This window comes from Oncorhynchus nerka, linkage group LG7 (assembly GCF_034236695.1).
Source record: "Oncorhynchus nerka isolate Pitt River linkage group LG7, Oner_Uvic_2.0, whole genome shotgun sequence".
Taxonomy (NCBI): domain Eukaryota; kingdom Metazoa; phylum Chordata; class Actinopteri; order Salmoniformes; family Salmonidae; genus Oncorhynchus; species Oncorhynchus nerka.
Genome location: NC_088402.1, coordinates 86,325,057 through 86,339,106, shown reverse-complemented (window position 1 = coordinate 86,339,106; position 14,050 = coordinate 86,325,057). Strand labels below are relative to the sequence as shown.

General features: G+C 50.5%; 1 protein-coding gene across 1 annotated transcript in view; it reads left to right on the top strand.

Annotated features, from left to right (window-relative positions):
- Positions 1–14,050, top strand: part of LOC115122820 (1-phosphatidylinositol 4,5-bisphosphate phosphodiesterase eta-2-like) — a 126,629-nt gene that overhangs the window by 17,339 nt on the left and 95,240 nt on the right. The window contains exon 4 of the mRNA XM_065021102.1: positions 11,091–11,289. Within this exon, the coding sequence (XP_064877174.1) occupies positions 11,091–11,289 (199 nt within the window). The remainder of the gene's footprint in view (positions 1–11,090; positions 11,290–14,050) is intronic.

Below are 14,050 nucleotides of genomic sequence, written 5' to 3'. Positions count from 1 at the left end.
GACGGCATCGTCTCACCTATCTTTGTCTCCCCTTCCCCTCTCCTATTTTTGTCTGCTGTTCTGTACAGTGCAGTCAGAATGTGGCTCACTTTAAAGAGTTTCGTTAGAGCAGATTTAAAATAGTCTGCCTCTTAAAAATCCAACATGGGCATCATGCCGGCAGTGGGTAGAGAGGGCTTTCTGCTCTGCTACTTTACCCATCTCTACCAATTTATCTAACCCCTCTCTCCCCCCTCTCGCTAACCCCCTCTCTCTCCCCATCTGTCTAACCCTCTCACCCCTTTCTCTCTCCCTTCTCTCACCCCCACCCCCCTCTTGCTAACCATCTCCTCTCTCTCTAACCCTCTCTCCCCCTAACTCCCACCTCTCCCTACTCCTCTCTCCCCCTCTCTGTAACCCTCTCTCCCCCTCTCTGTAACCCTCTCTCCCACCTCTCCCACCTCTCTACTCCTCTCTCTAACCCTCTCTCCCACCTCTACTCCTCTCTCTAACCCTCTCTCCTCCCTCTCTCTAACCCTCTCTCCTCCCTCTCTCTAACCCTCTCTAACCCTCTCTCTAACCCCTCTCCCCCTCTCTCTAACCCTCTCTTCTCCCTCTCTCTAACACTCTCTCCTCCCTCTCTCTAACCGTTTCTCCTCCCTCTCTCTAACCGTTTCTCCTCCCTCTCTCTAACCCTTTCTCCTCCCTATCTCTCTAACCCTCTCTCTAACACTCTCTCAACCCTCTCTCTAACCCTTTCTCCTCCCTCTCCCCCTCTCTCTAACCCTCTCTAACACTCTCTCTAACCCTCTCTAACACTCTCTCCCCTCTCTCTAACCCTCTCTTCCCCCTCTCTCTAACCCTCTCTTCTCCCTCTTTCTAACCCTCTCTCTAACCCTCTCTCCCCCTCTCTCTAACACTCTCTCCTCCCTCTCTCTAACCCTCTCTAACACTCTCTCCCCCTCTCTCTAACCCTCTCTCCCCCTCTCTCTAACCCTCTCTCCTCCCTCTCTCTAACCCTCTCTCCTCCCTCTCTCTAACCATCTCTCCTCCCTCTCTCTAACCCCTCTCCCCTCCCTCTCTCTAACCCTCTCTCCTCCCTCTCTCTAACCCTCTCTCCTCCCTCTCTCTAACCCTCTCTCCTCCCTCTCTCTAACCCTCTCTCCTCCCTCTCTCTAACCCTCTCTCCCCCTCTCTAACCCTCTCTCCTCCCTCTCTCTAACCCTCTCTCTAACCCTCTCTCTAACCCTCTCTCTAACCCTCTCTCTAACCCTCTCTCCCCCTCTCTCTAACCCTCCCCTCTCTAACCCTCCCCCTCTCTCTAACCCTCCCCCTCTCTCTAACCCTCTCCCCCTCTCTCTAACCCTCTCCCCCTCTCTCTAACCCTCTCCCCCTCTCTCTAACCCTCTCTCCCCCTCTCTCTAACCCTCTCTCCCCCTCTCTCTAACCCTCTCTCCTCCCTCTCTCTAACCCTCTCTCCCCCTCTCTCTAACCCTCTCTCCTCCCTCTCTCTAACCCTCTCTCCTCCCTCTCTCTAACCCTCTCCACCCTCTCTCTAACCCTCTCTCCTCCCTCTCTCTAACCCTCTCTCCTCCCTCTCTCCCCCTCTCTCTATCCCTCTCTCCCCTCTCTCTATCCCTCTCTCCCCCTCTCTCTAACCCTCTCCCCCTCTCTCTAACCCTCTCCCCCTCTCTCTAACCCTCTCCCCCTCTCTCTAACCCTCTCCCCCTCTCTCTAACCCTCTCTCCTCCCTCTCTCTAACCCTCTCTCCTCCCTCTCTCTAACCCTCTCTCCTCCCTCTCTCCTCCCTCTCTCTAACCCTCTCTCTAACCCTCTCTAACCCTCTCTCCCCCCTCTCTCCTCCCTCTCTAACCCTCTCTCCTCCCTCTCTCTAACCCTCTCTCCTCCCTCTCTCTAACCCTCTCTCCTCCCTCTCTCTAACCCTCTCTCCCCCCTCTCTCTAAGCCTCTCTCCCTCTCTCTAACCCTCTCTCCCCCTCTCTCTAACCCTCTCTCCCCCTCTCTCTAACCCTCTCTCCCCCTCTCTCTAACCCTCTCTCCCCCTCTCTCTAACCCTCTCTCCCCCCTCTCTCTAACCCTCTCTCCTCCCTCTCTCTAACCCTCTCTCCTCCCTCTCTCTAACCCTCTCTCCTCCCTCTCTCTAACCCTCTCTCCTCCCTCTCTCTAACCCTCTCTCCTCCCTCTCTCTAACCCTCTCCTCCCTCTCTCTAACCCTCTCCCCCTCTCTCTAACCCTCTCTCCCCCTCTCTCCTCCCCTCTCTCTAACCCTCTCTCTAACCCTCTCTCCTCCCTCTCTCCTCCCCTCTCTAACCCTCTCTCCTCCCTCTCTCTAACCCTCCCCCCTCTCTCTAACCCTCTCCCCCTCTCTCTAACCCTCTCCCCCTCTCTCTCTAACCCTCTCTAACCCTCTCTCCTCCCTCTCTCTAACCCTCTCCCCCTCTCTCTCTAACCCTCTCTAACCCTCTCTCCTCCCTCTCTCTAACCCTTTCTCCTCCCTCTCTCTAACCCTCTCTCCTCCCTCTCTCTAACCCTCTCCCCCTCTCTCTCTAACCCTCTCTAACCCTCTCTCCTCCCTCTCTCTAACCCTCTCCCCCTCTCTCTCTAACCCTCTCTAACCCTCTCTCCTCCCTCTCTCTAACCCTCTCTCCTCCTCTCTCTAACCCTCTCTCCTCCTCTCTCCTCTCCTCTCCCTCTCTCTCCTCCTCTCTCTACTCCTCTCTCTAACCCTGTCTAAGCCTCTCCCCCTCTCTCTAACCATTTCTAACCCTCTCTCCTCCCTCTCTCTAACCCTCTCTCCTCCCTCTATCTAACCCTCTCTCCTCCCTCTCTCTAACCCTCTCCCCTCTCTCTAACCCTCTCTCTAACCCTCTCCCCCTCTCTCTGCTCCTCTCTCTAACCCTGTCTAAGCCTCTCCCCTCTCTCTAACCATTTCTAACCCTCTCTCCCCCTCTCTCTACTCCTCTCTACTCCTCTCTCTAACCCTGTCTAAGCCTCTCCCCCTCTCTCCTAACCCTCTCTCCCCCTCTCTAACCCTCTCTCCCCCTCTCTCTCCTCCTCTCTCTCTCCTCTCTCCCCCTCTCTCTACTCCTCTCTCTAACCGTGTCTAAGCCTCTCCCCCTCTCTCTAACCATTTCTAACCCTCTCTCCTCCCTCTCTCTAACCCTCTCTCCTCCCTCTCTCTAACCCTCTCTCCTCCCTCTCTCTAACCCTCTCTCCTCCCTCTCTCTAACCCTCTCTCCCCCTCTCTCTAACCCTCTCTCCCCCTCTCTCTAACCCTCTCTCCCCTCTCTCCCCTCTCTCTACTCCTCTCTCCCCCCTCTCTCTACTCCTCTCTCCCCCTCTCTCTACTCCTCTCTCTAACCCTGTCTAAGCCTCTCCCCTCTCTCTAACCATTTCTAACCCTCTCTCCTCCCTCTCTCTAACCCTCTCTCCTCCCTCTCTCTAACCCTCTCTCCTCCCTCTCTCTAACCCTCCCTCCCTCTCTCTAACCCTCCCTCCCTCTCTCTAACCCTCTCTCCCCCTCTCTCTAACCCTCTCTCCCCCTCTCTCTAACCCTCTCTCCCCCTCTCTCTAACCCTCTGTCCCCCTCTCTAACCCTGTCTAAGCCTCTCCCCTCTCTCTCAAACCCTCTCTCTAACCCTCTCCTCCCTCTCTCCTCTCTCTCCTCTCTCTAACCCTCTCTCCCCTCTCTCTACTCCTCTCTCCCCCTCTCTAACCCTCTCTCCTCCCTCTCTCTAACCCTCTCAACCTCCCTCCCTCTCTCTAACCCTCTTTCCCACCCTCTCTCTACCCTCCCACCTCTCTCTACTCCTCTCTCTAACCCTGTCTAAGCCTCTCTCCTCCCTCTCTCTAACCCTCTCCCCCTCTCTCTAACCCTCTCTCTAACCCTCTCTCTACTCCTCTCTCTACTCCTCCCTCCCACCTCTCTCTACTCCTCTCTCCCCCTCTCACTAACCCTCTCACTAACCCTCTCACTAACCCTCTCACTAACCCTCTCTCTCCTCCCTCTCTCTCCTCCCTCTCTCTCCTCCCCTCTCTCCCACCCTCTCTCTAACCATCTCTCCTCCCTCTCTCTAACCCTCTCTCCCCCTCTCTCTAACCATTTCTAACCCTCTCCTCTCTCTCTACTCCTCTCTCCTCTCTCTAACCCTCTCTCCTCCCTCTCTCTCTCCTCTCTCCCCCCTCTACTCCTCTCTCCCCCTCTCTAACCCTCTCTCCTCCCTCTTTCCCACCCTCTCTCTACTCCTCTCTAACCCTGTCTAAGCCTCTCTCTAACCCTCTCTCTAACCCTCTCTCTAACCCTCTCTCTAACCCTCTCTCTAACCCTCTCTCTAACCCTCTCTCTCTCCTCCCTCTCTCCCACCCTCTCTCTCCTCCCTCTCTCTCCCTCTCTCTACTCCTCTCTAACCCTCTCTCCTCCCTCTCTCTAACCTCTCTCCTCCCTCTCTCTAACCTCTCTCCTCCCTCTCTCTACTCCTCTCTAACCCTCTCTCCTCCCTCTCTAACCTCTCTCTACTCCTCTCTCACCCTCTCTCCCCCTCTCTCTAACCCTCTCTCCCCCTCTCTCTAACCCTCTCTCCTCCCTCTCTCTAACCCTCTCTCCTCCCTCTCTCTAACCCTCTCTCCTCCCTCTCTCTAACCCTCTCCTCCCTCTCTCTAACCCTCTCCTCCCTCTCTCTAACCCTCTCCTCCCTCTCTCTAACCCTCTCCTCCCTCTCTCTAACCCTCTCCTCCCTCTCTCTAACCCTCTCTCCCACCCTCTCTCTACTCCTCTCCCCCTCTCTAACCCTCTTTAACCTCTCTCCCCCTCCTCTCTAACCCTTTCTACGCCTCTCCCACCCTCTCTCCTCCCTCTCTCTACTCCTCTCTAACCCTCTCTCCCACCTCTCTAACCCTCTCTCCCACCTCTCTAACCCTCTCTCCCACCTCTCTAACCCCTCTCTAACCCTCTCTCCCCCTCTCTAACCTCTCTCTCCCACCCCTCTCTCTAACCCTCTCTCTCTCCTCTCTCCCACCTCTCTCTAATCCTCTCTCCCCTCTCTCTAACCCTCTCCTCCCTCTCTCTACTCCTCTCTCCTCCCTCTCTCTACTCCTCTCTCCCACCTCTCTCTACTCCTCTCTCCCACCCTCTCTCTACTCCTCTCTCCCACCTCTCTCTACTCCTCTCCCACCTCTCTAACCCTCTCCTCCCTCTTTAACCTCTCTCCCCCTCTCTACTCCTCTCTCCTCCCTCTCTCTACTCCTCTCTAACCCTCTAACCTCTCTCCCCCTCCTCTCTAACCCTCTCTAACCCTCTCCTCCCTCTATCTAACCCTCTCCTCCCTCTATCTAACCCTCTCCTCCCTCTATCTAACCCTCTCCTCCCTCTCTCTAACCCTCTCCTCCCTCTCTCTAACCCACTCCTCCCTCTCTCTAACCCTCTCCTCCCTCTCTCTAAACCTCTCCTCCCTCTCTCTAACCCGCTCTCCCACCCTCTCTCTAACCCTCTCTCCCCTCTCTAACCCTCTCTCCCCCTCTCTAACCCTCTTTAACCTCTCTCCCCCTCCTCTCTAACCCTTTCTACGCCTCTCCCGCCTCTCTCCCACCCTCTCTCCTCCCTCTCTCTACTCCTCTCTCCCACCCCTCTCTCTAACCACCTCTCTAACCCTCTCTCTACTCCTCTCTCCCACCTCTCTCTAATCCTCTCCTCCCTCTCTCTACTCCTCTCTCTACTCCTCTCTCCCACCCTCTCCCTACTCCTCTCCCCCTCTCTAACCCTCTCTCCCACCCTCTCTACGCCTCTCACCCTCTCTCACCCTTTCTCTAACCCTCTCTCTCTCTCTCCCCTCTCTCTCCCACACCTCTCTCTAACCATCTCTCTAACCCTCTCTCTCCCCCTCTCTCTACTCCTCTCTCCCCCTCTCTCTAACCCTCTCCTCCCCCTCTCTACTCCTCTCCCACCCTCTCTCTACTCCTCTCCCCCTCTCTCCTCTCTCCCACCCTCTCTCTCTCACCCTCTCCCCCTCTCTCCCCTCTCTCTCTCTACTCCTCTCTCTACTCCTCTCTCCCCCTCTCTCTAACCCTCTCCTCCCTCCCCCTCTCTCTAACCCTCTCCTCCCTCTCTCTCTCCTCTCTCCCCCTCTCTCTCACCCTCTCTCACCCTCTCTCTCACCCTCTCTCACCCTCTCTCTAACCCTCTCCTCCCTCTCTCTAACCCACTCCTCCCTCTCTCTAACCCTCTCCTCCCTCTCTCTAAACCTCTCTAACCTCTCTCCCACCTCTCTCCTCCTCTCTCTCTAACCCGCTCTCCCACCCTCTCTCTAACCCTCTCTCCCCTCTCTAACCCTCTCTCCCCCTCTCTAACCCTCTTTAACCTCTCTCCCCCTCCTCTCTAACCCTCTCCCGCCTCTCTCCCACCCTCTCTCCTCCCTCTCTCTACTCCTCTCTCCCACCCCTCTCTCTAACCACCTCTCTAACCCCTCTCTACTCCTCTCTCCCCACCTCTCTCTAATCCTCTCTCCCCCTCTCTCTAACCCTCTCCTCCCTCCCCTCTCTCTAACCCTCTCCTCCCTCTCTCTACTCCTCTCTCTACTCCTCTCTCCCACCCTCTCTCTCTCCTCTCCCCCTCTCTAACCCTCTCTCCCACCCTCTCTCGCCTCTCTCGCCTCTCACCCTCTCTCCCCCTCTCTCACCCTTTCTCTAACCCTCTCTAACCCTCTCTCTCACCCTCTCTCTCACCCTCTCTCTCACCCTCTCTCACCCTCTCTCTCACCCTCTCCTCCCTCTCTCTAACCCACTCCTCCCTCTCTCTAACCCTCTCCTCCCTCTCTCTAAACCTCTCTAACCTCTCTCCCACCTCTCTCCTCCCTCTCTCTAACCCGCTCTCCCACCCTCTCTCTAACCCTCTCTCCCCTCTCTAACCCTCTCTCCCCCTCTCTAACCCTCTTTAACCTCTCTCCCCCTCCTCTCTAACCCTTTCTACGCCTCTCCGCCTCTCTCCCACCCTCTCTCCTCCCTCTCTCTACTCCTCTCTCCCACCCCTCTCTCTAACCACCTCTCCCACCTCTCTCTAATCCTCTCTCCCCCTCTCTCTAACCCTCTCCTCCCTCCCCCTCTCTACTCCTCTCTCTACTCCTCTCTCCCACCCTCTCTCTACTCCTCTCCCCCTCTCTAACCCTCTCTCTAACCCTCTCTCCCACCCTCTCTACGCCTCTCTACGCCTCTCTCGCCTCTCTACGCCTCTCACACCCTCTCTCCACCTCTCTCTCCACCTCTCTCTCTCCACCTCTCTCCACCTCTCTCTCTCCCCCTCTCTCTCTCTCCCCCTCTCTCTCCCCCTCTCTCTCCCACACCTCTCTCTAACCATCTCTCTAACCCTCTCTCTACTCCTCTCTCCCCCTCTCTCTAACCCTCTCCTCCCTCTCTACTCCTCTCCCACCCTCTCTCTACTCCTCTCCCCCTCTCTCCTCTCTCCCCACCCTCTCTCTCTCCCCCTCTCTCACCCTCTCTCTCTCTACTCCTTTCTCCCCCTCTTTAACCTCTCTAACCCTCTTTAACCTCTCTAACCCTCTTTAACCTCTCTCCACCCCTCTCTCCACCCCCTCTCTCTCACCCCCTCTCTACCCCTCTCTCCACTCTTCTCAGCTTACTTAATTAGTCCATCTGCAGGGGAATCATGGGGCACCACTGGGGTTGTCGACTTCTAACCCCTAACACACACACACATATAGTAGCATAGATTATGCCTGTCCTGGAGTAGCTGCCTGTATCAGGGGATATGAAGAGCTAAGATGAAGGCAGGGTGTTGAAGGATGGATGCAGTCTGTGATGCCGTGTTGTAATTCCAGGGGGCTGTGATGGTAGCACGGCAGCAGATGTTGGTCAGGGACTTCCAGAAAGGTTGGAAGGAGACGGCCTTCCATATTAAATGTGGGACTGTTCTGGACACATTCAGAGCTGAAGAGGCAGACACAGTTCAGACTGGGACAGAGGGGAATACAGGCCTATTTTATTATTCATGCTCCGCTGGTGATGTGTGTGTGTGTGAGCGAGCGAGCACGGAAGCCTATGGGTAGTGTGCAGCAGAGTGATGGTATTGATCAAGCCCAGAGTGTGAGAGAGAGGCTCCTCCCTCTCGCCGTCTGTTATTTTTGTTTCTGGGTTGGAGCCATGGTAACCCACAGGTCAGTCAGAGGTCCTGCCAATAAAGAGCTTTGCTTGGCTCAACCAATTGCACATAAGGGAAAGGGGGATACCTGGTCAGTTGTCCAACTGAAATGTGTCTTCAGCATTTAATCCAACCCCTCTGAATCAGAGAGGGGCTGCCTTAATCGACATCCATGTCTTCGGAGCCTGGGGAACAGTGGGTTAACTGCCTTGCTCAGGGCCAGAATGACAGATTTTTAACTTGTCAGCTCGAATCCCCGAGCTGACAAGTCCCCGACCTTTCGGTTACTGGCCCAACGCTCTAACCACTAGGCTACCATGATTACACTACTGTGTCTCCATGCAATAGAAATAGAAGGACTAGAATGGGAAGTCCAATGAAAGTCCATGGGTGGTCTATTTACATTTTTTCTTAAATAGCCTGAAATTAGAATAATATAAACACCCACAATAATAAAGGTGTTGGACTGTTTGCATAGCCCGGCGTGTTTACCTGTTGTTGTTGTTGATATAGCCAGGTCTAGTTGGAACGACTTGGTAGTATTTAAAATGTTCTTCTATCTACGTACAGTGAATGAAATGGGTTAAACTTTATTGATCCATTGGAAGGGAGGACACAATGGTGTGGCAGAAGACAGACTGGGCAATAACGACACAGGTCAGAAGAACACCTGGAGTCTTCCTGACTTCCTGTTGGAAGTGTTTCTCCATGTTCTCATCTCTATAGACTTCCCACAGTCTTATCTGTGGATCTCAGTTAGCCCCGCCTACAGCAGTAGAGAAAGTTGGCCATATGACTAGTGTATCTTCTGGGATAAATACACATCTCTTCTGGGTTAAATACACATCTCTTCTGGGTTAAATACACATCTCTTCTGGGTTAAATACACACCTCTTCTGGGATAAATACACATCTCTTCTGGGATAAATGCACATCTCTTCTGGGTTAAATACACATCTCTTGTTCAGTTTATTGCTGGCAGGTGAGGTTAACAGTACAGTGCCATACACTGTAGCCTGTATCATTAGCATCTATGTAGCAGTAATTGGTATAGCACTTTGAAGTAAGTAGCGATCCGGCTTGTGTCCTACGTTATGCCCTGGAGGAAATGGGCTGTTTGGGGTTCGGGACGGAATTAACCTGGGTCCCCGGGTGCCCATTCTCACTATTACCCGATGAGAGCCCAGGGAAGCCAAATCAATGGCCAATTAGAGCAATTCATCAGTGGGATATGTATTACTTATACCACATGCACACACACACTGGTTATAGATCAAGTAGGAGAGCTGGCCATTTCTGTTTTAATGAAGATGCAAATGTCAATTAAGATGTTTATACTTAGTAGCCAATGGCAATATATTATTAAAATATGTTGTGATTTGATCAATGGGATTTAATTGATCCATAGGATGTGATTGACACCACCTCCTTAGCCAAGGGCCTAAAAATGTGGCACTGCACCAGCTTAATATGGATGCCATTAACTGGGCTCTCTGTGAAGGAGCTGTCAAAATGAAACCAAAATAATACACTGAATTTGGGAGTGATATTTTGGTAACCTCTCTCTTTACATAAATTGTCTGCTTCAGTGTTACCCATTTTCGGTGTTTAACAAGCTCTCTGGCCTCGACACCTGTATTCAACACTGGATCCTACACAAACCGATGGATTCCTAACAACAACTGGTCCATGTTTTCCCCTTCAATAACATGCTGTGAACGGCACTATGTTCCTGGTTAATTTCTCCTTTAAAACTTCTTCGGGATAAGGGGCAGCATTTTCACTTTTGGAAAAATAGCGTGCCCAAATTCAACTTCCTGCTACTCATCCCCAGAATATAAGAGATGCATATTATTAGTAGATCTGGATAGTAGATCTGAAACACTCTGAAGTTTATATAACTGTTTGAATCATGTCTGTGAATATAACAGAACTTATGTAGCAGGCAAAACCCCGAGGACAAACCATTCAGATTTATATTTATTTTGAGGTCACTGTCTAGTTTTCATTGGGAAAACAGATTTCTAGGGGACTAGTTTGCAATTTGATCGATTTATTAACGTTTAAAAATACCTAAAAGTTGTATTACAAAAGTAGTTTAAACTTTGCCAAAACATTTCAAAGGTAACTTTTGAGATATTTTGTAGTGACGTTGCGCAAGTTGGAAGCTGTGTTTTTCTGGATCAAACGCGCCAAATAAATGGACATTCTGGATATATATTGACGGAATTAATCGAACAAAATAACCATTTGTGATGTTTATGGGACATATTGGAGTGCCAACAGAAGAAGGTAAGGCATGATTTATATTTTATTTCTGCCTTTTGTGTCGCGCCTGCAGGGTTGAAATATGCTTCTCTCTCTTTGTTTACTGTTGTGCTATCATCAGATAATAGCATCTTGTGCTTTCGCCAAAAAGCCTTTTTGAAATCTGACACATTGGCTGGATTCACAACGAGTGTAGCTTTAATTTGGTATCTTACATGTGACTTAATGAAAGTTTGATTCTTATAGTATTTTATTTGAATTTGGCGCTCTGCATTTTCCCTGGCTATTGGCCAGGTGGGACGCAAGCATCCCGCTTATTATCCCAGAGAGGTTTTTAACACGCTGTGAACTGCACTAGGTTCCTGGTTAAGGGGATTTTGGGGAGAAGTCTACTCATTCACTGCTACCAAGCAAAAAACTGGTGGCTGCGACAGCCATATTCGTGTGTGTGTGTGTGACCGTGCGTGCGAGCGAGACCGTGCGTGTTTATGTGAGTAAATGTTTATCTGCTTAAGCTACAGACTGGAATTATTTAATTGGTGCTTGACAACATAACATACAAATGCATGGTATCCCTCATTATCTCAGAGAGACTCTCAAATAAACGCGCACACTCACTCACACCAAAGTGCTCTACACACATCATACACATGCAGGAACAACAACTCATGTAACAGTTCTCTCATACTCTAACTGCCCCCCCTTCTCTCTTTGTGTTTCTCTCTCCAGTGGAGAAATGCATGAACTCCATGCAGACAGGGACCCAGATGGTGAAGCTCCGGGGCGGCTCCAGAGGACTGGTGCGCTACTTTTACCTGGACCAACACAAGTCCTGCATCCGTTGGCGGCCCTCACGCAAGAATGAGAAAGCCAAGAGTGAGTGGTTTTGCTGTCTCGTTTACTGACTGACTGAATGGCTGACCTGCTTAGACTGGGAATTAACAGGAGTTAAGACCAAATCTGTTTTAATTGTGCTTGAATGACAAGTCTAAGAGTTAATCTTTTTGGCTGACTGACTGATCCTCATCCAGTGTCTGACATTTGACTTCCTTACTTCTGTATTGCCCTGGAATGAAGGGTTTCCACGGTCGGTTTGGTACACATATTAACGTAAAAGTCTGTTAACTCTGTCTCACATCAACAATCAGCACTTCCATCTCTCCCACGGAGCCTATTACTGTAGTCCCAAACAGCACAGGAATCACTTAGGATTCACCTGAAACAAATTAACAATGGATATACATTATCAAGACAGCTTTTTTTTTACATTTAAAATGTATTATTTAATACAGATTTGAATCTAAGCCAGTAAAATGTGTAAAACTGTACAAGGATGTGCACGGCAGGGTAGCCTAGTGGTTAGAGCGTTGGACTAGTAACCGGAAGGTTGCAAGTTCAAACCCCCGAGCTGACAAGGTACAAATCTGTCGCTCTGCCCCTGAACAGGCAGTTAACCCGCTGTTCCTAGGCCGTCATTGAAAATAAGAATTTGTTCTTAACTGACTTGCCTGGTTAAATAAAGGTAAAATAAAATTTAAAAACATTTAAAAAACTTGGCACAGTATATAACAATTTCTCTCGATCAGTATACAACCATTTCTCTACTGCCCCACCTGTACAGGACACAAAATTACTGGACTGCAGTGAGCTGAGACTGCCATGGTTACTGGGGTGCAGTGAGCTGAGACTGCCATGGTTACTGGGATACAGTGAGCTGAGACTGCCATGGTTACTAGAGTGCAGTGAGCTGAGACTGCCATGGTTACTGGGGTGCAGTGAGCTGAGACTGCCATGGTTACTGGGGTGCAGTGAGCTGAGACTGCCATGGTTACTGGGGTGCAGTGAGCTGAGACTGCCATGGTTACTGGGGTGCAGTGAGCTGAGACTGCCATGGGTACTGGGGTGCAGTGAGCTGAGACTGCCATGGGTACTGGGGTGCAGTGAGCTGAGACTGCCATGGTTACTGGGGTGCAGTGAGCTGAGACTGCCATGGTTACTGGGGTGCAGTGAGCTGAGACTGCCATGGTTACTGGGGTGCAGTGAGCTGAGACTGCCATGGTTACTGGGGTGCAGTGAGCTGAGACTGCCATGGTTACTGGGGTGCAGTGAGCTGAGACTTCTAAAATGAAAACTCTCTGTCTATGCAGTTGAACTGAAATGCATCAACAAACATTATTGTATTATTCTATTTGTAGATTCATTGATCACCATTAAGGCGTACACTGCCTGAATGTAAGGGAAATGTGTTGTTGTGTGTGTGTGTGTGTGTGACTGACCTCGATTCGGTCGCATGCAACAACATTTGAAATTGTGTTTTTTACACTGGATAAAAGTAGAGACTTGGAGTTAATAAATGGTGTCATACACTGCAGTTGAGGAACAATGGGAAAGCAATTCTGCTTTGAAAGTTGATCAACTTGTTACTCCACTTTTGAGAAAATGTGCCTTGAATGTTTTGGTACACCTACTGGAGAGCTGTTCTTTGTCTACACCCATTCAGCTTTGTTCACACCCTCTAAAGCATTAGCCCCACCCATCTGTTGAAGGATTTATATTATGAGAAGGGAACAACATGCATGTTGGGTAATGTGCAGTGTTAGTGTTATGTTGAGTGTATAATATACATTGTCTTTCGTGTACAGAGAAGTACTGTGTGTCCAAGACGATTTTCCCCCTTGGGGACATTGAAGTTCATCGTGTCTTATATTCCCGGCATGAATCAAAGGCCACAAAGGCTTTTGGACGAACTGATTGTTTTTGCTCAGGTTGGATGGCCTATAGACCTGCTAGTTAGTCTTTCCAAGGGGATTACGCATGTTTAACAGGTGCTGGCATATAAAAGAATGATGTGGAGAGAGCTTCTTGAAACCAGACAGAATGTATACATATATAATTAGAAACCAAATGAGGTGAGCATCACTCCAAAAGGTTACTTACGACTGAGTCAATCTTCCTGGAAACACTACTCACCTTTTGGGTGTCAGAATATTGAATGGGTTTAAGGTAAACTCGAAATGGTCACCACGTACATTGCCTAGTGAAAGTATACACACCCCTTGCAGTCTTTACATTTATGGTTTAACTTAATTTTAATAGCTTGACATCCCAATTATTCGCAAAAGGAAGCGACGCAGAGGAAGAAGAGCCAGATGCCTCGTCCGGACCCGCAGAAGACAACTAGGAAAGCTGCCATTATACCGTCAATATTACTCGCCAACGTGCAATCATTGGACACTAAACTAAACTAGACGAGGTACGATCCCGAATATCCTACCAACGGGACATCAAAAACTGTAATATCCTATGTTTCACGGAATCGTGGCTGAATGATGACATGGATATTCAGCTAGCGGGATATACGCTGTGCACGAAATCTAAGGAAGTCTCTAGATTTTGCTCACCTGAAGTAGAGTATATTATGATAAATTGCAGGCCACACTACTTGCCTAGAGTTCTCAGCTATACTTTTCGTGGCTGTTTATTTACCACCACAGACAGATGCCGGCACTAAGACCGCAGTCAGATGCATAAGGAAATAAGCAAACAGGAAACCACTCACCCAGAGGCGGCACTCCTAGTGGCTGGAGACATTAATGCAGGGAAGCTTAAATCAGTTCTACCAAATCTCTATCAACAT